This window comes from Mobula birostris, chromosome X (assembly GCF_030028105.1).
Source record: "Mobula birostris isolate sMobBir1 chromosome X, sMobBir1.hap1, whole genome shotgun sequence".
Classification (NCBI taxonomy): domain Eukaryota; kingdom Metazoa; phylum Chordata; class Chondrichthyes; order Myliobatiformes; family Myliobatidae; genus Mobula; species Mobula birostris.
In genome coordinates, this window is record NC_092402.1 from 18,174,580 (window position 1) to 18,200,870 (window position 26,291).

General features: G+C 41.0%; 1 protein-coding gene across 3 annotated transcripts in view; it reads right to left on the reverse strand.

Annotated features, from left to right (window-relative positions):
* Positions 1–946: 946 nt before the first annotated feature.
* LOC140191815 (polycomb complex protein BMI-1-like) overlaps positions 947–26,291 on the reverse strand; it is a 45,145-nt gene continuing 19,800 nt past the window's right edge. For all 3 annotated transcript variants that reach the window (XM_072249610.1, XM_072249611.1, XM_072249609.1), the window contains exons 6-10: positions 23,587–23,695; positions 15,193–15,235; positions 9,675–9,773; positions 9,501–9,581; positions 947–3,165 (exon numbers count right to left, since the gene is read on the reverse strand). In XM_072249610.1, the coding sequence (XP_072105711.1) occupies positions 2,845–3,165; positions 9,501–9,581; positions 9,675–9,773; positions 15,193–15,235; positions 23,587–23,695 (653 nt within the window). In that variant the 3' untranslated portion in view covers positions 947–2,844. The remainder of the gene's footprint in view (positions 3,166–9,500; positions 9,582–9,674; positions 9,774–15,192; positions 15,236–23,586; positions 23,696–26,291) is intronic.

The window sequence follows — 26,291 nt, forward strand, 5'->3', positions numbered from 1 at the left end:
TCTTAAATCAGCGTTCGGCACCATTCGCTTTATCGTCAAACTTTCAACAATCTTTCTCCAAATAATATGACATTTTGAAAATAAATACAGGTGGATTTGGAGGGGGTTTTTTTCCGCACAAGACTCTGGATGTGCTAGGGCTATTGTATCACTCTCGCTCTCTCTTGTATCAGCCGATCCCAGAACACCATTCGTTCCCAAAACCAGGGCTGTCCACCCTCCTTGACGTGGTTCTCTCATCTTCTACACACTGGTAGTCATGGCCGAACGAGTGGCCCTTATGCAGAGAAAAGTGACCCAATGTTCAACATCGTTCTTGTATTACCCGATTGAGGATGAAGTCTCCATTAATATGGCCTTGGCGTATGATGAAAATGGCAAACCTGATGTCCGCTCAATATACCTATCATTTTAATGCAACACTCTTATTTCACAAACCTAGGTCAACTGTGGAAGTGAGGTGCACGGATCACGAGAAGCCTAGTCTCTATTCAACCCCAATATCTCAATCGAGCTCTTGGTGTCCCCAGAAGGTCGCAGCCATTCTAAAGTGCACTGTTGCAAACTCAGGAAAAGATGCATTTCCGGGATATCGGATAAAAATGCAAAGCGAAAGTGCTTGAGATCTGAAAATGACAGTAACGCATTTAATAATGCAACCCAGAAAGGCTGCTGCATTGAAGGCTTCTGCATCTTCAGCATCCTCTTCTTAAAATGTGTCTCTTGAAAACTTCGTCTCCAGCCAGCGTACAGCACAATCTCTAAATGAGGCGATTTTAAGTTACCCATCTCCATTCCTTTCAAAACTTTATTCAATAAGGTTTTCTTTTTGCTTTAGAAAATATATGGATATTGTCATTATTTTAACGGGATGGCTGTCACATTTCCCATTCTACAATCAAAAAGTTATTCTGAAACATGGGAAGATGTTTATAATTAAAGTAAATACAATTCTAAAATGATTTAATAAGTTTATCAAAACATAAAATAAATTTTGAAACAATATTCCATTCTGAACTCAGTTCGTTTGTGCTGTTCTGTCGGTAGCAAATCGCTAGAGGGAAAGAATTTTCATTTCATACACACTCGCTGATATACACACACACACACACACACACACACACACACACACACACACACACACACACACACACACACACGCTCGCGCGCGCGCGTGCGAAAAATGTTAGCATTGAAATGCTAAATTGTACAGTCGACTCCTGTTAAGTGAGAACACAAACAAAAGTGTAGGGCTGAAGATTCTGAAGATGCTGGAGATCCAAAAGAGCACACGCAAAATGGTGGAGGTCAGGCAGTATCTATGGAGGAGAGTCCTGCTGAAGGGGCTCAGCCCAGAACATTGACAATTCATTCTGCTCCATAGATGATGCCTGACCTGCTGAGTTCCTCCAGCATTTTGTGTCTGTGGCTCCAGTTAATTAGGTTGTTTTAAGTCATCACTTGTGTTAAACAGACAAACCAGCCTGCTTAGAATCAGCCCAATTAATTTTACAATGAAGATTTGATTGTTGTTTTCAGTTTAAAACAAAAGCATTGGAATGCAAGGCGGTAAGAGACCATTCTTATTGAATTATCAAACAAAAGTCCTATCTATAACCACAGTATCTGTAGGTATGATTCTAATCTCATCAGCTGCTACCAGATGTATAATTCTGCACATATTTCATACACAATAAGCATGTGAAGCTTACCTGTAACTGAATCTCCTCTTCTTTTTTAATTGAGCTACAGCACAGAGTCGGCCCTCCAGCCCTTTGAGCCAGCAATCCCCCGATTTTTTTAATGCTAGCCTAATCACGGGACAATTTACAGTGACCCATCAACCTACCAACCAGCATGTCTTTGGACCGTGGGAAGAATCTGAAGCAACCGGAGGAAACCCAAGTGATCACGGGGAGAATGTACAAACTCCTGACAGGCAGCACTGGGAATTGAATGCAGTTCGCCTGTACTGTAAAGCATTGTGCTAACCACTACGCTTCCATGCCATCCCTAACTCTATGGCACAATTATAGTTCAGCTGAGGCTTTTTCCCCATATGAACACATACCAACACACATACAACATTAACCCATAAATGTTGAAGACAAATGAAAAAAAACACTGATTGCATTTTCTCCAGAAACGTAAAGATAGAATGAGGAGACAAACATCTCTGTTGTCACTTTGCATTCCATTAAAGTTGAAAAATCTCAAAATGACATAACATGCCTATAAATATTTCAGGGCACGCATTTTCTGATATTTTATCGACCTTATGTACAATGTCACTTGTGAGAGAATAAAAAGCATCCTTACGTCATTTAAAGGAGTGTTGCCTGGCTGTATCGCCCAACACTCAACCCTCATATTTCTGGTCAATTTTAATCACATACAAATACCATTAAAGCACATGATTTTGATTGAAACAGCATCACTTGTTACAACACAGTTTGAAAAGGGAGCCACTCCCTTTCTTAACAACTTTGAACTAATGAAATTGATTTTAAGGCAATTTTTTTTTTAAAAGGAGAGCACCACATCACTTGATGTTTCAGCGAAAGGCTGTGGCCAATTCTGTTTCATTTAAGAGGAGTCGACTGTACTCATATCTGCATGTCGAGGCAATGGCATCCAGAGCATCTGGGACCATAACCTGGAGGTGCATTTTGGCCAATAACATTTAAGAAGCTGTGTGGGAGCTATAAATGTTTCTGACAATAACCATATTGCTAAACAGAATATATATATATATATTACATTTAATAAAGGGCACAGCGGCCAGCTCAATCCTGGCAGCTTCCTTTTCCTCGTTGCTTAACATTAATTTGGTCGTTCCAGATTTCAGCAGGAGGTGGGGGCTGTTGAGCCGTTTACAGTCACTTTGCGGCCTCTGAGTACAGATGGGAGCATCTGGTGACAGTTTGTGTTTCCATTCATCACCGAGGCCGCTGTGGCAGGGTACTGCGGATTGGGAGAGAGTGCAGGCGTGCTGGGGCTCGGCAATGAAGAGGATGTGGAAGGGACGGCGGTTGGGCTGCCTTTGTCACTCACAGAGTCACTCTCTGAGTTCATACTCGTGTTGGCAAAATCCTCACTGGGATGACTGAGTTTTAACCTTTTGCATGCAGGTTGCACCTTGTACTTCAGGGGCAGAGGACCATTCTATAAATAGAACAAGAAATACATGCATTATTACATGAAGCTGGCATTCATATACTGGAAATAACATAAAATACAATATATAGTCTGCTTGCTTCCCATCATCAAAACCTGGGAGGAAGTCTACTCGTCTCAGTAACTTTTCCAAAGTTATAAATATATATCAATACTGACAATACTGACAACCTTCTACAGATGCACAGTTGAAAGCATCCTAACAGGTTGCATGACTGCACGGTACAGAAACTGTACTGTGACGGACAGGAAGGCTCTACAACAAGTAGTTAGAATTGTCCAACGCATCACCAGCACCAGCCTACCCCTCCATTAAGGACTTACAGACAGAAAGGTTCTGGGAAAAGGCTAGCAATATCATTAAGTATCCCACTTACCCTGCTCATGGACTGTTTGTCTCACTGCCATCAGGGAGGATGCTACGTGTCATCCACGCCAGGAACACCAGACTCAAAAGGTTATTCCACCCAAGCTGTCATGCTGATCAACACCTCCACCCACTAGCCTACCCCCCCACCACTACTTTATCATTTCCTGTCAGTCACCTTATGTACAGACACTCCTGTACCTAGCAACACCTACAAAATGCTGGAGGAACTCAGCAGGCCAGGCAGCATCTATGGAAAAAACATCAGGCCGAAATGTCGACCGTACTTTTTTCCATAGATGCTGCCTGGCCTGCTGAGTGCTTTCAGCATTTTGTGTGTGTAGCTCAGATTTCCAGCATCTGCAGGTTTTCTCTTCTTTGTGATTTGACTCCTGTGCCTAGTATCATTTTATATACATACGGTCAGTACATACATATTTTATATACATAGTCAGTACAACTGTGGAGGCCAAGTCATTAGGGATACTTAATGTGGAGATCAACGGGCTCTTGATTAGTCAGGGTGCCAAAGGTTATGAGGCGAAGGCAGGAGAATAGGGTTGATAGGTTTTTGGTTTGTCAGGTTACAGTGAAAAGGTAGGAGAATAAGGTTGAGAGGGATAATCAATCAGCCATGATGGAATGACAAGAGCAAAGTTGATGGGCCGAGAAGCCTAATGTTTTATAGTCTTATGGTTTACTTGAAGGTATCCCACTCCTGACACCAAATGTAGCATGGACAAAGTCACTGGAGAGAAGTACTGCTAAATATTAAGCAGCCTCTCTATTCAACAAAATGAGGTACAGCAGGCATCAGATGGAGACCCTTTCAGAGTACAGCGGTCTGTCTGACCCAACGCTACATGACATTTTATGCGCTAAAAATCAAAGGAAAATTCTCTATTTACAATGCATCCACAATGCTTTCTTTGAACTACACACAAACTTCACACCTCCCACTGCACACCCGCACCACAGACATATAGTGAATGTTAATCAGCATTTTCTGGTCTTCCAAATAACTGTGGTTCACAGTTCTTAGAAACCCAGGAGCTGTATTTTAGATTTAATCCACAGTTCATATGAGTATCTGAAGACTGGTGGCTGAAAGTCAGTTGCTGAAATTATTTGCCATATGTGCTGACCCAAAAAACATTCTAACAGAAGCCAAAGTTGATAGGTTTTTGGTTTGTCAGGTTACAGTGAAAAGGTAGGAGAATAGGGTTGAGAGGGAGAATCAATCAGCCATGATGGAACGACAAGAGCAGACTCGATGGGCCGAGTAGCCTAATTCTACTCCCATGTCTATGGTCTTATGTTTCTAAGCTAACCTTATGTATTCATATTTATTGTGTTTTTATGTGCTCTTTATGATTTTTTTTTATGCTACATGGGATCCAGAGTAACAATTATTCATTCTCCTTTACAATTTGTGTCCTGATGAATGACAATAAACAATCTTGAATCTTCAGTCTTACTTTAGAGTACCCGTGTCCTTCACTGTCAATAATGACTGTTTACCAAAGCTTCTCAAAAAGCCATTGTTGCTTTAATTGAAAGGACCAGCTCCCACCTTCACCCCCTCCCACATGCCACATCACTCCACAGTGTCCCAGCAATCTGTACCCAAATAGTGGATCACCTTTGGGTCTTCACTGATTTATAAAATACACGTGTTTTCACTTATTGCTGGCATAGCCATGGAACATGAACAGCACGTGCTTTTTAGAAGCCTAGATAAAGGGGAGTTGTCCACATGATCACCATATGTGTGCAAGGTGAACATACATACACTCATCTCTCTCTCTCACTCCCTGTTTGTGTGTTTGTGTGTGTTGCTCTGGACTACCAGCATCTGCAGATTCTCTTGTGTTTATGGCTGTATCTCTTTCTCATATACACACACACACACACACACACACACACACACACACACATACACACATTAGGGGTATTTAAGAGACTCTGAGAAAGATGCATGGATGAAAGAAAAATGGGAGGCAATGTAGGAGGAAAGGGTTAGGTTGATATTAGAATACGTTAAAAGGCTGGCGGAATATCGTGGCCCAAAGAGCCTGTAATCTGCTGATTGTGCTCTATGTTCTAATTTCACAAACGCTCATATACATATACACACATACCGATACACACACATACCCACACACACACACACACACACACACACACACAAGTTGTGGTCATAATTGCCTATCAGGTTGCAGTGAAAAGTGGTTTAATCGGATTTTGGTTTAGAATCTGCTGTTCATGGAAACTCATGGCTGATCAATAAATCCAGCTACGTCAACCATTGACATTATACGTGGAAAGGTGAGAACTGCTGAGAGGAAGAGGCTGATTGGACAGCACTGGGGTTAATAATTACATTACTAGCTGAGTTAGGATATTGTTAAGGAGCAGCTGTTCTGTACATGTGACATATTTAGCATCCCATCTAAACCCAGGAACTTTAAATTTTACAGAATATGCAAGATTCACATGTTAACGCCTACAAAATAATGAGAATCCAGTTGAAGGATCTTGATCTGAAATGTCGACTTGTTTATTCAGCTCTGTAGATGCTGCCTGACCTGCTGAGTTCCTCCAGCATTTTGAGTGTGTTACACTGGATTTCCAGCATCTGTAGAATCTCTTGAGTTTACAAAATATTCAGTGAGAGCACAAAGTAACATAATTGGGTTGGGATAATTTGACAGTGTTGGGTTGACAAATAGGTACCAGCTTTAAAAGGTGAATTCAGGTAAGGCCTGTACCTGTACTTGTTCCGTGGGCCCCCATGCTATTCAACCAGAGAAAAGAATATATTCACATGAATCACCAGATTACAAATTATATAGGCAACATGTTTTATGCAGATTAAGTAAATGAACACAGGATGTGAAAGCATTGTTACAAAGTTAGCGATTCTGCATGCACAGTTCAGACTGATCCAACACCTGGGCCCTTGGCTTGGCAATCGGCCCAGATCCGATGTTCACACACAAAAACAACGATCCTCCTATCAGTAGGGACCGTACACCAAGGACTGCAATATCCCTTATTCATGCCTGGCTGAACACCTGAAAGCTGGTTGGTGTGTTCTTCTTTTTTTCCTGCCTCTCAGATCACCCGAGAATTACCTGAGCACCAAGCCTTGAACAGCTGAGACTACATAGAAGCCAGCCCTCATTACAAAAGGGGTTTACATTGTACAGGGAGTATACAATCATGTTGAATGGTTGCCTATACATGAAAATGCTGTATAGTTCTTTTTGTTGTTAAAGGATGGGAGAAATGTGCAGTGTTACACTCTGTCCAACTGTTTGGTCAGCTTAACCAACAATGGAATGTGATGCTGAGGGCAGGCCATGCTGCCTGAGGTGCTGACTTCCCAAGGAAACATTAATCAAGGCCCAATCTCCAAAATCAATGTAAGAGATCCCAGGGCAGTATTTCAAAGAGCAGAGGAATTAATCCTGGTGTCCTGGGACCAATATCACCCTACATAAGAAAAACAGATTATCTGGTGATGATCACTTTCATGTTAATAGGGGCCTTCTGCTTGCAAATTGGCTGTTACGCTTTTTGAAAATGAAGTGACTACCTTAAAAAACGCATTTCTTAGGAGTCAAGAAATGGTTAGGAAATGTGCTCTTTTTGTCTAATAGACACCCACACTGATGCACGGGCACATGAGCAAGAGTGACAGACAGACCAACAGCATCTACCATCAAGGATCCATACCATCCAAGTCAAGCCCTCATCTCACTGCTACCATCAGGCAGGGAAGTCCCCACACCACCAGATGAGAAAGAGCTACTTTCCTACCACCATCAGGCTCTTGAGCCAGCCTGCACCACTCTAACCCTACCTCAGCAAGGGAAAACTAAAGACCATCTCTTGCACCACTATGGATTTGTCTCTCACAAAATGCTGGAAGGATTTGGCAGGTCAGGCATTATCTATGGAGAGGAAGAACTGAAGGATCCTGGCCTCTCCATAGATGCTGCCTGACTTTTTGAGTTCCTCCAGCATTTTGTGTGTTACTCTGAATTTCTGGCATCCACAGAATCTCTTGTGTTTATAGACTTGGCTCTGTTTTGTTCCATATTATCTCTCCCTAGTATAATTTATGTATAACTGAACTGCTGTATAAGGTCTACATCTACATATGTGCCTGTTATTGTATTTTTGTTGCTGCAAGCAAGTTTTTCATTGTGCCTGTGCACCCTATCCTCGTTATATGCGAGGGTTACGTTCCTCGAAGTTGACGCATAATGTGAATAATTATTTAAATGGAGAAAATAGGGATGTGTTCCAGAGGGCTTCCTAAGTATGTTTCATCTGTAATTTATTCACATTTTCATACCAATACAACACAAAAGCAGTACTACAAGACAACATTTGTATTATATTTAATCAATTTAAGGTAATAATCAATGTAATAAATTATAGAAAGTTAACATCCTTTGGTGTACAGTACTCACCAACAGTGGCAGGTGTGTTCGCTTTGGGAGATGAGTGATTGTTGTGTTGGGCAGCTTTACATGGATAAGGTGGATGGTTGTGGTCGTCAGGATCATATCAAGCACAGCAAGGGGTGAAGGAAGACTCTTAGAACTCTTAGAACTGCCGGCAGAAGGTGTTACCGATTTGAATAAAGTGGTGAGGGTTGTTTGCTTGGCAGCATTTTGTTTTAAATTTGCTTGTAGGGAAGAAGGGCTGACGGCAGGGTACGACTGAAATGCTGACTCCATTCTAAACGTGGGTCCACGTCCATCACCATTTGTGCCAAGTGTTCTGACTTCCACCATTCCCTCAACGTTGGTAGGCTCCTGGGATTTTCAAAATCGTCTGTTGCTTACAGCATCTGAGAGATAGTTCGCCGTAAAAAAAACGCATGCCTTGAATGTGTATTACACCTTGGTCGAGTGATTGAATCAGCAATGTTGTGTTAAGCGGCAGGAAATGCACTGTTATGTTAGGATGAATGCTGTCCAAATGTTTAGGATGGGCTGGCGCATTGTCAAGCAACAAAAAAACTTTAAAGGCAAGATTCTGTTCCCGGCAGTAGCGTCCCAGAGCTGTGTTACCTTCCTTCAGTTGATGCCGTGCTGTTTATAATTTCCAACTTTTTTTCAAGTGTTAGAGCGGTTCTCTGCCTCTCGGCTGACAGCCCAGGACATGACATTGGACGCTTAGGAGGCATAATTAAATATTTCAAGAGCAAAATCACTGCACCGTAGGTAAAACCAACAAAAGTTTAAGATCGCGCATCCACACCTTGCCAAAACCAATGTGAGAGTGGCGGGAGAGAGATTGTGAGGCACGCGCACCTGACTCGTACTGGCGGGAAAGCGGTGCTTCTCGTCCCAACAGTGAGACCATGAAGTGTGCGCACGTGACTTGTATTGGTGGGAAGGCAGTGCTCCTCGCATAACTGTGAATTTTGGATGCATATAACGAGACGTTGGTAGAAATAGGTTCCTCGCATAACTGTGAATCCGCATAGTCTGAAGACGCATGTAACAAGAATAGGGTGTACTTCATTGTTACTTTGCTGTGGACGGTTCTAAGCCCAGCTGTGAAAGAAGGATGGTCAGGCATGGGGCTAGCTACAGAAACACCAACAGAAGCTCCAAAGACCTCATCCCTGGGAGAGGAAGGATACACCAAGAAGATGAGCTACACCTGGGACAACTTGAAAGTGTGGCCCAGGACAGAAGCCTCTGGCGAGCTGCTGTCAGTGGTCTATGCCCCAGTAGGGGTGATGAGCTTAAGAAGAAGAAATACCTCTTCATACTTGTGCACATGATAGTAAACAACTTCGCCAATAGGTATAAACACACACAGTAAATCAACTGTACATAAGCATGCACATATGAACATACCCGGAGTCTAAAGTATATCCTGAAGCACAACCATAATATTCTATACCCATAACAAAAGAGTTATTTACCCGTCTCCATGTATAAATATAAGCTATATCCATGAGTGTGTAGTAATCTTTGAGGGGTTCATCTTCATACATAACATCAATCTAGAATCAAGGAAGATAGTTTCAATAAAGACAAGATATGGAAAATATATTTCAATTTGATTTGTTGCTTCCCCTGCCCATTGGAAAACTTACTCGAAAATTGCTGGGAATGTCCATTTTATTCCGGAGAAATTTTCCCAAATGCATTACCGTCATTGCGGCAGGACACCGCAGATACCGGACACTGTTAGCCTGCAGTATGCAAAGAGACATAAGATGAGTGAGTCCCTGATGTTACAGACCTGGGCACCCTGAGTTTCACTGGTCTGATAGTTGCAAAAATCAATGAAACACTATTTGTCCAGTGTCCTTATCGCGCCCTCAAATAAAATGAGTGCCAGCCTAAGAAAACATTGAGCAGACAGAACAATAGCCACTTAGGTCAGCATATTCAGCAAGACTTTAGTCTTTAACTACATGTGGCATAAATGAATAAAGATCTCTATTCTTGTGCGTAGTATCTGTCAACCAACTCGGTTGACTACAAAAGCTGTCAACTGATAATGGTACCACGCCTTCACTAGTGACACCAGTTACTATGTACTATCATTACAGTAATTAAAACACATTCTTTCCAGGGCTGAAGGTGGAAGATGAAAGGGACACAGAGGAAAACACATGTGCATTGTAAAAAAAAAGTAACATACATACTGCCCAGGTCTAATTTTAGTGAAGATTTGACCAATCAGCAAACCAAAGTCATTTATTCAAATCTTTCTCTCGGTAACTCTCAAACTTCAGCTGAACTTACTATACGCCCTGGAGGCAGCACTTATGTTTACATTCAGGTGACAAAGATTGTGACTTGTTTACAACATAATATGCAACAGCAACTCACTTTGGGATTTGGCTGAAGTTCTGGACATTTAGACCATAAGATATAGAAACAGAATTAGGTCACTCAGCTCATCAAGTTTACTCTGCCATTCAATCATCGCTGATTTACTATCCTTCTCAACCCTATTCTTTTGCTTTCGCCTCATAACCTTTGACCTCCTGACTAATCTAGAACCTATCAATCTCTGCTTTAAATATACTGAGTGAATTGACCTGCACAACCATCTGAGGCAATGAATTCCACAGATTCATCACTCTGACTAAATAAATTCCTCCTCATTTCTGTTCTAAAGGGACGTCCTTCTATTCTGAGACTGTGCCCTCTGGTCCTAGACTCTCCCCACTTTCTACATCCTCTACGTCCATTTTATCTAGGCCTCTCAATGTTCAATAGTTTTCAATTTTTCCTTCCCATGTTCTTCTAAACTCCAATGAATACAGGCCCAGAGCCATCAAACGCAACTCACACATTACTCCTTTCATTCCCAGGATTATTCTCATGATCTTAGACTTTACCTGGAACCCTATTCAATATTGCTCAAAAATATCCATGCAGAGAATAAGGTGGATTATCAGTTATGTGCAATAGATAGACAAATGTATTTTCATGTAGGATTATACTAACCTAGACTGGATTATTCAGAGGGAACAAATGATTGGAATTTTTCTGCATAAGTGTCAGCAGATGTTATGTTCAAATGTTTAATGGCCTGCTCTTTTGTCAAAGGGTCAAAGAATAAACGGACTGGAGATTAACCCAACATTTAGTAATACTGAAGCAAAAATACTGAGGAAACTGTTAATCCAAAAGCAGTAAGTGAGCCTCACCCATGAAATAAACCGTCCCGCTGAAAAAAATACTCAACGTCATTTCTGCAAAATGACTCCAGCATTTGACAGTGTCATGATTCAAGTCTGGTCACTGTATTTTTCTTTAGTAATGTTTGAATCTGTGCCGGCTGGTGGCGTAGTGGCATCAGCGCTGGACTTCGGAGCGAAGGCTCCCGAGTTCGAATCCAGCCGGCTCCCTTGTACTGTGCTGGGTTGAGCGTCGAGCTAGCAACTCAGCCTCATAAAAATAAGAAAGCCTGCTAAAAAAGGCCATCATGACAGCAACCCGATTTTAAAAAAATGTTTGAATCTCTCGCATCAATAGAGGTACCTACCTATTGTCAAAAGCAGTAACTCTCTCACATTAATAGAGGTACCTCTCTAACATTAATAAAGGTAACCAGTCTACGTACACAGAGGTATCTCATGGCAATAGAGAGAGAAGGTGGCCAAAGTTGATTGGAAGGGAACATCAGCAGGGATGACCGCAGAACAGCAATGGCTGGACTTTCTGGGAGCAATTCAGAAGGTGCAGGATAGATACATCACAAAGAAGTAGTATTCTAAAGACAGGACAACACAACCGTGGCTGACAGGGGAATTCAAAGCCAACATAAAAGCAAAAGAGGGCATATAATAGAGCAAAAATTAGTGGGAAGTTAGAGAGGATTGGGAAGCTTTTAAAAACTAACAGAAGGCAATTTACAATAAGGAGGGAAAAGTTGAAATAATCAGAATCAGGTTTATTATCACTGGCATGTGACGTGAAATTTGTTAACTTAGCAGCAGCAGCAGTTCAATGTAATACATAATCAAGCAGAGAACAAAAATAATAAGAATAAATAAACAAGTAAATCAATTACATATATTGAATTGATTAAAAAAAAGGTCCATAAACAGAAACACTGTCTATTAAAAGAAAGAGAGATAGTGTCCAAAGAATCAATGTCCATTTAGAAATCGGATGGCAGAGGGGAAGAAGCTGTTCCTGAATCACTGAGTCTTCAGGCTTCTGTACCTCCTACCTGATGGTAACAGTGAGAAAAGGACATGCCCTGGGTGCTGGGGGTTCTTAATAATGGACTTTCTGAGACACCGCTCCCTAAAGATGTCCTGGGTACTTTGTAAGCTAGCCAGTAATATCAAAGAGGATACCAAAGACTTTTTCCAGATATATAAAAAGTAAGAGAGTCAAGAGTTGATATTGGGCTACTGGAAAATTAGACTGGAGAGGCAGTAATAGGGGACAAGGAAATGGCGGACACACTGAATAAGAATTTTGCATCAATCTTCACTGTGGAAGACAATAGCAGTATGCAGGAAGTTTGAGAGTGGCAGGGGCAGAAGTAAGTGCAGTTGCTATTACTAGTGAGAAGGTCCTTGGGAAACTGAAAAGATTGAAGGTATACAAGTCAACTGGACCAGATGGACTACACCCCAGGGCTCTGAAAGAGGTAGCTGGAGAGATTGTGGAGGCATTAGTAATTATCTTTCAAGAATCACTAGATACTGGCATTGTTCCAGAGAACTGGAAAATTGAAAATTGTAAAAGAGGCAGTAAAAAGGAAATTTTAGGCCAGTTAGCTTGACCAGAGTGGTTGGGAAGTTGTTGGGAGTCCATTCTTAAGGATGAGGTTTTGGAATACTTGGAGGCACAATGGGAAAGTCAGCATGGTTTTCTTAAAGAAAAATCTTGCCTGACAAATCTGTTGGAATTCTTTGAGGAAATAACAGGCAGGATAGACAATCGTTGGATGTTGTTTACTTGGATTTTCAGAAGGCCTTTGACAAGGTGCCACATATGATGCTACTTCGCAAGAAAAGAGCTTAAGGAATTACAGGAAACATTCTAGCATAGATAGATGATGGGCTCCTTGGCAAGAGGCAGAGTGGGAATAAATGGAACCTTTTTTGATTAGCTGCCAGTGACTAGTGGTGTTTCACAGCGGTCTGTTGGGCCTGCTTCCTTTTACATCATAGATCAATGATTTGGATGACGAAATTGATGGCTTTATGGCATGACCTTACACTTCTCGACATTGTATTCCATCTGCCACTTCTTTACCCATTCTTCTAATCTGTCTAAGTCCTTATGCAGCCTCCCATCTTCATCAACACTACCTGTCCCTCCACCTATATTAGTATTATCCACAAACTTGTCCCTTTGCAACTCTTGGGTAGAAAGAATAAAAGCGTAGACTATTTTCTAAACGGGCCAAAATTTCAAAACTCTGAGTTGCAAAGGGATTTGGGAGTCATCATGCAGGATTCCCTAAAGGTTAACTTGCAGTTGAGTTGGTGTTGAGGAAGGCAATGTTACAATTCATTTTGAGAGGACTAGAATACAAAAGCAAGGATGGTATACTGAGGCTTTATAAAGAACTGGTGAGGCCTCACTTGGAGTATTGTGAGCAGTTTTGGACCCTTTTTCTAAGAAAGGATGTGTTGATATTGGAGAGGGCTCAGAGGAGGTTCACAAGAATGATTCTGGGAATGAAAGGGTTATCGTATGAGGAGCGTTTGATCGCTCTGGGCCTGTACTCATTGATATTTAGAAGAATGAGGGGGTCTCTCATTGAAGCCAATTGAATGTTGATACGCTTAGTGGATTTGGAGAGGATGTTTCCTTTGGTGGGGAGTCTAGGACCAGAAGGCACAGCCTCAGAATAGAGGGACACCTATTTAGAACAGAGATGAGAATTTCTGTGGCCAGAGGGTGGTGAATCTGTGGAATTCATTGTCACTGGTGGCTGTAGAGGTCAAGTTATTGGGTGTATTTAAGGCAGAGTTTGATAGGTTCTTGATTAGTCAGGGCATGAAAGATTACGGGGAGAAGGATGGAGAATGGAGTTGAGAGGAAAAAGTGGCGGAGCAGACTCCAGGCGTTGAATGGCCCAATTCTGCTCCTATGCCCTATAGTCTTAATAGAAGTATCGGTCACACGTTAATAGATGTACCAACCTCACCCAATAGAATTAGCCATCTCATGTTAATAGAGGGTCTTATCTCACAGCAACAGAGGTTTGTGTCTCATGGCCATAGAGGTAACAGTTCTACAGCAATTGTGGTACCTGTCTCACATTAACAGAGGTGCGCATTTCACCGCGATAGTACAATCTACCTTGAATAAATAGAGGTTTCTATCTCACATCAACAGAGGTGCCTGTCTCACGACAATAGCAGTATCTGTCTCACGTTAACAGATGAACCAATCTCACTGCCTTACGTTAATATAGGAGACTATATCATGTCTCAATGACTATGCTTTACTACATCTGCTTAAATTATCCATCAGTGATCAAAAACTACATGGAGGATATTACGCTGAAGTCCCTAAGTATTTTCCTCACCTTTTACTGATTAATGCTATGAGTTCTTCTGTAAATAAAACCTTAAACAGAAAAGAAAAGCTGCTATGGAACAGAGATTTGGATAATTAGCTGAAGGGAAGAGAATATCAGCATTCTAAGGAATGTCCGTGGGAAGAGGAGGGGTGAAGTGGCTGGGTGGGTGTGGCAGAGGAATTTGGTGGGAAGAATATGCCATGGGAGTGAATCACAGACAAGTTGACTCAAATGCCTCCCTTAACTGAACAATGCCTAGGAAATTACAGTCTTGAGCTTCCAATTAAATAATTAAAAGGCTTTGTTTCTTTGTCAATGTCACTGCCAAGGGGAAATGAATTAATGAATTGTTTCTATGTCTGGCAAGTACTCCACTTACTTTCTATTGGATGGATGGTTTATTAGTAATCTGAGGCTTTGATCACTGCAATTTAAAAGCTGAGCCAAAGCAAAAGAAAATCTAACAAAGTTGTCATTTCATGTTAAGATTTTACATTCTTGTTAATGGTTGCACCAGCAGCCAGATAGTACTGATAGTACTTGAACACTATTTAGTAGTTAATTAAACAATTCAGGCAAAATCCTGCAATAGAACTCACCTTGTCTGTTTCTTCAGTCTGTGGGGCCTCTTTCTTTTCTGATCTAGAACAAAACAATTTAGAACATTTTTAATTAAAATATTTTTCAGCGAAACTTCAAAACCACTGCTTTGGATCATGGAAGGTTCAAAGTTCAAAGTAAACTTATTATCAAAGTACATATATATCACCATATACTTCCTTGAGATTAATTTTTTTACAGGCATTCACAGCAGAACAAAGAAATACAACAGAATGAATGAAAAAAAAACTACATACAAACACTACAAACAACAAATGTGCAAAAGACAAACTGCAATATTAATTAATTCTTTCACTAACTGCCACTGAGATTATTTATTTACTGATAGAGCGCGGAATAGACAATCCAGCCTAACAAGCCGCACCATCCAGCATCCCACCTACTTAACACTAACCTAACCACAAGGCAATTTACATTGGCCAATTACCCTACTAACGAGTATATCTTTGGACTGTAAGAGGAAACATGAGCACCTGGAGGAAACCCACACACTCACAGGAAAATATACAAACCCTTTAGAGATGGCACCGGAATTGAACTCCAAACTCCAAATGGTCTGTAATAGTGTTGTGCTAACCACTACGCTAACATAGTGCCCGGATGTATTATTTGCAACAGAACAAGTAGCTTCACTACTTTGCCATAGTTTTGGGAGTTACAGTGGACTCCATCCATTACAATAATACATCTCTCAGCAAAACAGTAACTGGGATTTTTTTGCAGCCTTAACAACATTAACAGAAGGTCTGGCTTTTCATCAAATATGATTTTCATCAAATTCATTTTGGCTTTTCATCAAATATAATTTTCAGATAAATGGAAAATGTTATTAATTTTGGAAGAGAAACAGATGCGCCATTCAACTGACATAATCATTGACTTTCTTGAAATCCAATAACTTTTGGGACAGCGCAGTAGCATAGTGGTTAACATAATGCCATTATAGAGCCAGCAACCTGGCTTCAATTCCTGGAGTAGTACATTCTTCCCATGACTGGGTGGGTATCCTCCCTGTGCTATGATTTCCTCCCACATCCCAAAGGTGTATGGGTTCGTAGGTTAATTGGTTACATTAGTGTAAATTGGGCAGTGCAGGCTTGTTGTGTTGGAAAAGCCTGCATCTCTAATTTAAAAATTAAAATCAGAATACTTAAAGCACTTAATGGAAACATTAGTGTCTTTTAGAAATTGTTTAAAAATACAAAGAAACTAATGAATATACTCAGCAGAGCGGGTAGCATCTCCCAGTTTACATAATTTCATATTTCCATTTGTCATAGTGCGAGGGAATCTGGCTCATCTGGAATCTGGGTAGTTTAGTAGTTAGTTTCATGGTTTATAGCACCAGCTTTAAGACAGGGGGTCAATTCCCACTGCGGTCTGTAAGGAGTTTGTATGTTCACCCCATGACCATGTGGGTTTCCTCCAAGTGCTCTGGTTTCCTCCCACATTCCAAAGACGTATGGGTTAGGGTTAGTAAATTGTGAGCATGTTATGTTAGCACCAGAAGCGTGGCAACACTTACAGGCTGCCCCCAGCATATCCTGTCTGTATTGGTCATTGATGCAAACGACACATTTCACTGTATGTTTCAATGGACATACGACAAATAGCTAATCTAATCTAATCCACTGGGTTTTAGAGCAATGCCATTCTCTCACTTATTTGCTTGCAACCTACTCCCTCTTACATGTCCCACAATATAAAATGATTTACAATGGCTAATTTGCACACTTTGGAATGTGGGAGGAAACTGAAGCACTTGTCGACTGTGGGTCATGGGGGAAGAACATGCAGACTCTAAACAGGCTAAACCACAGATCCCAATCAAGTCCAGGTCACTGAAGCTATAAATACTAAAATCCCTGTGGAGGAGCTGGGAAGACCATTGAGGAGGTATAGGAGCCTGAAGACACACACTCAAATTTTTAGGACACTTTCTTCCCATCTGCTGTCAGATTTCTGAATGATCCATGACCCCATGAACACTACCTCACCATTTTGCTCTCTTTTTGCACTACTTCATTATTCTTCAGAATTTCTTATTGTAACTTATAGTAGCTTTTTTATGTATTAAACTGTTACTGCTGGTGCAAAACAATAAATTTCACAACATGTCAGTGATATTAAACCCGATTCTGATTCTGACCGCGGGAGTTTCCTTCCACAGTGCAGACATACGGGTTAGTAGGTTAATTGATCACATAGTATAATTGGGTGGTGAGGGCTCTTTTGACTGATTATAGCTCAGCGTTCAACACCATCATCCCCTCAGTACTAATCTTGTGAAAATGTAACTCATACTATATTTTAATGTATTGCAATCTATTGTTGCCGCAAAACAACAAATTTCATGACTTATGTCACTGATGATAAAACTGATCCTAAAGATCTGTCTACCTCTTGTCCTGTAATAACACTTTGGCCTTGAGCTCAAACACAGCTTATCATGTTACTCCCAGTTAGATCTTTTTGCTTGCAACTTCCAAGGCTGCCCAATCCTTAATACTTTTCAAGTGGGTGGTGAAATGCAGAAGGATATGACAAGGTCAAAAAGATGCCACAATGATGCAGCTTCTGGCTTTCTAATATCTTATGATGAAAGGCGTTCTTATACAAACATTACACCCAATGCAAGATACAGCAAATGAGTACAAACAGAATTGTTGCATTAATGTAAGAACAAAAGGAAAATGGAAATACTGTATAATCCATATCGTCACAGGAAAAGCTCTCCCCACCGTTGAGCATATCTACAAGGAGAGCTACCACAACAAAGTAGCAACCATCATCAAGGACCCCCATCATCCAAGCCATACTCTCTTCTCACTGCTGCCATCAGGAAGGAGATACAAAGCCTTAGGTCCCATACCACTAGTTTTAGGAATAGTTATTACTCTTCAACCATCAAGGTCTTGAATCAGAGTGGAAAAGTTCACTCAACTCAACAATGGACTGATTCCACAACATATGAACTCACTTTCAGGTACTCTACAATTCATGTTCTCACTATTACTTATTTATTCTTCTTATTATTGTCTTCCTTTGCTCATCAGTTGCTTGTCTGTCTTTGTTGTGTGCAGTTTTTCATTGATTCTATTGTGTTTCTTTGTACCAACTACGAGTGCCCGCAAGAAAATGAAACTTGGTAGTATATGGTGGCATATATTTACTTTGATAATAAATTTACTTTGAACTTTGAGTTTTGTTTGTTTGTCAGTAGTTTTTCATTGATTCTATTGTATTTCTTTGTTCCTATAAATGCCTGCGAGAAAATGACTTTCAGGGTAGTATATAGTGTCCCATACGTACTTTGATAATAAACTTACTTTGAACCACATCTAAAAGGAAGGCATGGCTTTAACTATCACGTCATTCATACTTTTGATGCCATTTCACATCTGTCCTCTCAGCGCAATCCCATTCCCCCACCTATTTGACCAACCTATTCTCTCTCACACAATCCCATTTAAAACCTCCCTAATTTTTGCCTACCACTCACCGATCTATGTTAGGGGCAATTTACAGCAGCTAATTAACCTACCAATCCACACGTTTAGGAAACCAGAGAAACCAGAACACCCAGAGGAATAAACACAAGAGATTCTACAGATGTGTGTGTTACTCTGGATTTCCCACAAAATGCTGGAGGAACTCAACAGGTCAGGCAGCACCTATGGAGAGAAATAAACAGCCAATGGTTCGGACCTAGACCCTTCATCAGGACTCAGAGGAAACCCACACACTCACAGGGAGAACGTGATGCCCAGCACTCAGGATAAAACCAAGTCAATGGAACCATCGGGAAGCAGGGTCACACAATAACATACAGCTGTCCACTTCCATTTGTCCTTAACTCAAGAGATTCTGCAGATGCTGGAAATCCAGATTAACACACACAAAATGCTGGAGGAACTCACCAGGTCAGGCAGCATCTGTGGTGAGGGGTAAATACTCAAGGCTTTGGGCTATCTGTCCTTCCTTCCAAAAAGGAAAACCACAAACCTCGGACTAATTATGTGTATGAATGGATTACAGTCTATTGCTTCAACAAAGGAAAGAAATGCACCAGCGGGAATCTTCCACCGTGTATTTCCCAGAATAAGTGTGCTGTTTTTTTTTTGTTGCTGCCACCCTGCTGCATCCCCCGTCCCTACTCCGCAACTCACAGACACACGCTCATCCTATACTGGTCAATCGTCATCTTTTATTGCTGCCATTTCACATATTTATACCACTGCTTGTTTTATTATAATAGTGTCAGTAACATTATACTGTCTTACACAAACATGCACCTCACACTTTATGTCAACCTCTCAATCTTCAGGCCATGCTACTCAGAGACGTGTGCTATTATTAGTTTGTGACTCTATGTGCGGAAACATAACTACATCTACTGAGGGTGACTATATGTACAGTGTTTTGCACCTTGGCCCAAAGGAATAATATTTCATTTAGCTGTATACATGTGTACAGTTGAATGACAATAAACTTGAACTTTTTTCTGATACATGAAGTGTAAAAGAGAGACGACACTGAATATTGGACTGCTGGAAAATGATGCTCAAGGGATAGCAACTGCCGACAAGGAAGTGGTGGGTGAACTGAATAAGTATTTTGCATTAATCTTCACTGTGGAAGACATGAACAGTATGGTGAAGTTCCAGGTGTCAGGGTCATGAAGTGTGCAAAGTTGCCACTATGAGGGAGAAGGTTCTTGGGAAACTGAAAGGTCTGAAGGTTGATAAGTCACCTGGATCAGATGGACTACACCCCAGGGTTCTGAAGGAGGTGACTGAAGAGATTGTGGAGGCATTAATAATGATCTTTCAAGAATCACCATATTCTGGAATGGTTCTGGAAGACTGAAAAATTGCAAATGTCACCTCACTCATCAAAAAAGAAGAGAGGCAGAAGAAAGGAAATTATAGGCCAGATAGTCTGACCACAGGTGTTGAGAAGATGTTGGAGTTGATTGTTAAGGATGTGGTTTTGGGGTACTTGGAGGCACATGATAAAAAAGCTGTAGTCTGCATGGTTTCCTCAAGGGAAAATCTTGCCTGACCAATCTGTTGGAATTCAAGCAGGATAGACAAAGGAGAATTGGTTAATGTTGTGTATTTGGATTTTCAGAAGGCCCTTGACAAGATGCCACACGTGAGGCTGCTTAATAAGCTATGAGCCCCTGGTATTACAGGGACGATAGCAGCATGGATAAGGCAGAGGCTGATTGACAGGAGGCAATAAAGGAAGCCTTTTCTCATTGGCTGCCGGTGACTAGTGGTGTTCCACAGGGGTGTGTGTTGGGATTGATTCTTTTTAAGTTATACATTAATGATTTAGATGATTCAATCAAAGGCTTTGTTGCTTGCTAAGTTTGCAGAACAATACAAATATATGCGGAAGGGCAGGTAGTTTTGAGGAAATAGAGAAGCTGCAGAAGGAGTTAGAGAAAATTAAGTGCACCAAGTTCCTGGAAGTTCACATCGCAGATGACCTCACCTGGTCCCTTAGTATCACCTCCACTTCCTATTGGACCAAAAGTCCCTACAGAGGACTGTGAGAACAGCTGAGAGGATCATATGGGTTTCCCTACCATTCATCGGCAACATTTATCAGGACTGTTGCATACGCAGGGCCTTTAGTATTATTAAGGACCTGAGCCTCCCCCCACCCCCAACACCCATCCATCCAGCATCCCCTTTGAATCTCTAACATCAGGCTGGAGACTCTGGTGCATAAAAACAAGAACGGTCAGGATGGGAAACAGTTTCTTCCCCCAGGCCATTAGGCTTCTGAACTCCCAGCCACATTGCATTCAAAGTGTCACTGGTTAATTTGTTACATACCTTGCAATATTTAATATTAATGTACTTTAGTTTGTTATTCATGTGTGTGATTTATCCATAGGTTTTATCTTCGTTATCTTGTGTTATGCATTTTACACCCTGGTTCGAAGAGACGTCTCATTTCTATATACATTATATACATGTATGTAGTTAAATGACAATAAACTTCACTTGACTTGACGACTTTGACAGATTAGGAGAATGTACAAAGAAATGGCAGATGGAATACAGTGTCAGGAAGTGTATAGTCATGCACTTAGGTAGAAAAAAATAAAAGGGGAGACTATTTTCTAAATGGAGAGAAAATACAAAAAACTGAGATGCAAAGGGAGTTTGGAGTCCTTGTGCAAGATTCCCTAAAGGTTAATTTGCAGGTTGAGTCTGTGGTGAGGAAGACAAATGCAATGTTAGCATTCATTTCAAGAGGACTAGAATATAAAAGCAAGGATGTAATGATGAGACTTTATAAGGCACTGTTGAGGCCTCACTTGGGGTACTGTGAGGAGGTTTGGACCCTTTATCTTAGGAAGGCTGTGCTGAAACAAGAGAAGGTTCAAAGAAGGTTCACAAAAACAATTCCAGGTTTGAATGGCTTGTCATATGAAGAGTGTTTGATGGCTCTAGGCCTGTATTCACTGGAATTCAAAAGAATGAGGGGTGACCTCATTGAAACCTATCGAATTGTGAAAGGCCTTGACAGAGTGGATGTGGAGAGGATGTTTCCGATGGTGTGAGAGACTAAGACCAGAGGACAGAGCCTCAGAATATAGGGGTGTCCTTTTAGAACAGAGATGAGGAGGAATTTCTTTAGCTAGAGTTGTCTTGATTAGTCAGGGCATGAAGGTATAAGAGGAGAAGTCAGGAGACTGGGGCTGAGAGGAAAATTGGATCAGCCATGATGAAATGGTGGAGCAGACTCAATGGGCCAAATGGACTAATTCTGCTTCTATATCTTGTGGCCTTTTCATTACATACTCTAACCTGCCATATATGAATGTGTGATAATATCCAGATTTCTATGGACCTTGCTATTATTTTACAGAATAATGTCCCTATTGCATGAAATAAAAGTAGTGTACATGTTTATGTCAGTGTAAACTGTGATACAAAGCAGCATCTGTCATCAGGGATCCCCACCATCCAGGCCATGCTCTTTCTCACTGCTGCCATCAGGAAAAGGTACAGAAGCCTCAGGGCTCACACTACCAGGTTCACGAATAATTATTACCTTTCAACCAAAACGGATAACTTCATTTAATTTCACTTGCCCCATCATTGAGATAATCCATAAGACAAGACAAAGGAACAGAAGTTGGCCATTCAGCCCATCGAGTCTGCTCCGCCATTTTATCATGAGCTGATCTATTCTCCCATTTAGTCCCACTGCCCCGCCTTCTCACCATAACCTTTGGTGCCCTGGCTACTCAGGTACCTATCAATCTCTGCCTTAAATGCACCCAATGACGTGACCTCCACTGCTGCCCGTGGCAACAAATTCCATAGATTCACCACCCTCTGACTAAAAAAATTTCTTTGCATTTCTGTTCTGAATGGGTGCCCTTCAATCCTTAAGTCATGCCCTCTCATACTAGACTCCCCCACCATGGGAAACAACTTTGCCACATCCACTCTGTCCATGCCTTTCAACATTCGAAATGTTTCTATGAGATCCCCTCTCATTCTTCTCAACTCCAAGGAGTACAGACCAAGAGCAGTCAAACGTTCCTCATATGTTAACCCCCTCATTCCCGGAATCATTCTAGTGAATCTTCTCTGAACCCTCTCCAACGTCAGAACATCCTTTCTTAAATAAGGAGACCAAAACTGCCCACAGTACTCCAAGTGAGGTCTTACCAGTGCCTTATAGAGCCTCAACATCACATCCCTGCTCCTATACTCTATTCCTCTAGAAATGAATGCCAACATTGCATTCGCCTTCTCCACCACCAACTCAACCTGGAGGTTAACCTTAAGGGTATCCTACACGAGGACTCCCAAGTCCTGTTGCATCTCAGACCTTCGAATTCTCTCCCCATTTAAATAATAGTCTGCCCGTTTATTTCTTCTACCAAGTGTATAACCATACACTTTCCAACATTGTATTTCATTTGCCAATCAAAAAACTTTCCATTTTTGATATTTTTATTTCATTGTATTCCACAACCTATGGAATCACTTTCAGCGAGTCTTCATCTCATGTTCTCGATATTTATGGCTTATTTATTTATTATTTCTTTCTTTTTGTATTTTCTCAGTTTGTTGTCTTTTGCACACTGGTTGAAGGCCCAAGTTGGCGCGGTCTTTCATTGATTCTGTTATGGTTATTATTCTATTATGGATTTGTTGAGTATGCCTGCAAGAACATGAATCTCAGGGTTGTATATGGTGACATATATGTACTTTTATAATAAATTCACTTTGAACTTTGAATTTTAAATTCATAGTTATTCCCAAAGATAAAAAAGAGAAGGAAATTCCAATTAATAAGAATAATGTTTAGTTAGGAAGCACAAATAAACTTACTTGTTGCCTTCATAAAATTCTAAGGATAAACTAATAATTTCATCATCTGTGATAATTCTTTTCTCTTCTTCTGTAACTTCCCCACGGTCTTCATTTGAACCATTTGTGACTGTTTGGGAAGAAGAAATCATTGTACTCAGTTACATACTTGAATTAATGCTTGCAAAACATAAATGCCCACAACATTTCCATCAGCTGACCTCACTTTCAGAACTTGAAGCTCTAGACAAAGATTCTTGAAATTGATTAAGAACTCAACGTAATAAAAACAGAAAACGCTCGAAAAGTTCACCTATGGAGAAAGAAACAGAGTTCTCGGGGAGAAATTGCTTGGAAAACTGAAATGTCTGAAGGTAAGTTAAGTCACCTGGACCAGATGGACTACACCCCAGGGATCTGAAAGAGGTGGCTGAAGAGATTGTGGAGGCATTAGTAATGATCTTTCAAGAATCAATGGATTCTCACATGGTTCCAGAGGACTAGAAAATTGCAAATGTCACTCTACCTTACAAGAAGGGAAGGAGGCAGAAGGAAATCATAGACCAGTTAGCCTGACCTCCGTGGTCGGGAGGATGTTGGAGTCGATGGTTAAGGATGAGGTCTCAGGGTACCTGGAGGTACATGTTAAAATAGGCCAAAGTCAGCACGGTTTCCTTAAGGGAAAATCTTGCCTGACAAACCTGTTGGAATTCTTTGAAGAAATATCAAACAGGATAGACAAAGCAGAATCCGTGGATGTTGTGTATTTGGATTTTCAGAAGGCCATTGACAAGGTGCTGCACATGATACTGCTTCGCAAGAAAAGAGCCCTTGGAATTACAGGAAACATTCTAGCATAGATAGATGATGGGCTCCTTGGCAAAAGGCAAAGTGGGAATAAATGGAAACTTTTTTGATTGGCTGCCAGTGACTAGTGGTGTTTCAGGGCAGTCTGTTGGGCCTGCTTCCTTTTACATTATACACTATGTCAATGATTGGGATGATGAAATTGATGGCTTTATGGCCCAGTTTGTGGATGATACTAAGGTAGGTGGAGGGGCAGGTAGTGTTGATGAAACAGGGAGGCTGCAGAAGAACTTGGACAGGTTAGGAGAATGGGAAAAAATGTGGCAGATGGAGTACAGTCTCAGGAAGTATCTGGTCATGCACTGGTAGAAGGAATAAAAGCATAGAGTATTTTCTAAACAGGCCAAAAATTCAAAAGTAAGAGGTGCTAAGGGACTTGGCAGTCCTCATATAGGATTCCCTAAGGTTAACTTGCAGGTTGAATCATTGGTGAGGAAGGCAAATGCAATGTTAACATTCATTTCACGAGGACTAGAAATAAAAGCAAGAATGTAATGCTGAGGCTTTAAAAGGACTGGTGAGGTCTCACATGGAGTATTGTGAGCAGTTTTGGGCTCCTTATCTAAGAGAGGATGTGCTGACTTTGGTGGGGGTTCAGAGGAGATTCACAAGGATGATTCCAGGATGAAAGGGTTATCTTATGAGGAACGCTTGATGGCTCTGGGTCTGTACTCACTGGAATTTAGAAGAATGCGGGGAGTTCTCATTGAAGCCTATTGAAAGCCTAGTTAGAGTAGGTGTGGCGAGAATGCTTCCTATGGGGGGTGGGGGCAGGGCGAGTCTTGGACCAGAGGGCACAGCCTCAGAATAGAGGGATGTTCATTCAGAATGGAGGAAGTTCTTTATCCAGAGGGTGGTGAATCTGTGAAATTTGTTGCCACAGGTGACTGTGGAAGCCAGGTTATTGGGTGCATTTAAGGTGGTGGTTAATAGGTTCTTGATTATTCAGGGTATGAAAGGTTGCAGTGAGAAGGCAAGAGACTGGGATTCAGAAGGAAAATAGATCAGTCATGATGAAATTGCAGAATAGACCCAATGAGCTGAATGGCCTAACTCTGCTTCTTTCTCTTATAGTCTGAATGTTTCATCAATGCCTGATGAACATTTCAAGCACTTTCTGTTATTTTGATTGTCCAGCATCTGCATTTTTTTTTATTTTCAGTAACTGGACAATATTCAATATCCCAATTCTTTTTTACAGAATTCTGTTCAAATTTTCAATTTCTAGTTACCTCTCTGCCTTGGCAAGGCAGCCAACATAATCAAAAACCACACCCAACCCAGACATTTTCTTTTCTTCCCTCTCCCTTCGGGCAGAAGGTATAAAATCACGAAAGTATATACCACCAGGCCCAAGGACAACATCTATCCCACTGCTATAAGAGGATTGAACTGTCTCCTAGTGCAATAAAATGAACTCTTGACCTCACAATCTCCCCGTTAAGGACTTGCGCTTTACTGTTTGCCTGCATTGCACTTTCTCTGCAACTGAAAGACTTCATTCTTCATAATATATATTTTTTTTAGAGATACAGTGAGTAATAGGTCCTTACAAGCAATGAAGCCGTCCAGCAGCCCACCAATTTAACCCCTAACCTAATCACAGGACAATTTACAATGATAATTTCCATACTAAATTGAATTAACTTTATTACTTACATCCTTCATATACATGAGGAGTAAAAATCTTTACGTTACATCTCTGTCTAAATCTGTATTTTATAGTAATTTATAAGTAATATGTACAACAGGATAGTCAATATAACACAGAAATACAGTTGTATCAGCGTGAATTAATCAGTCTGATGGCCTGGTGAAAGAAGCTGTCCCAGAGCCTGTTGGTCCTGGCTTTTATACTG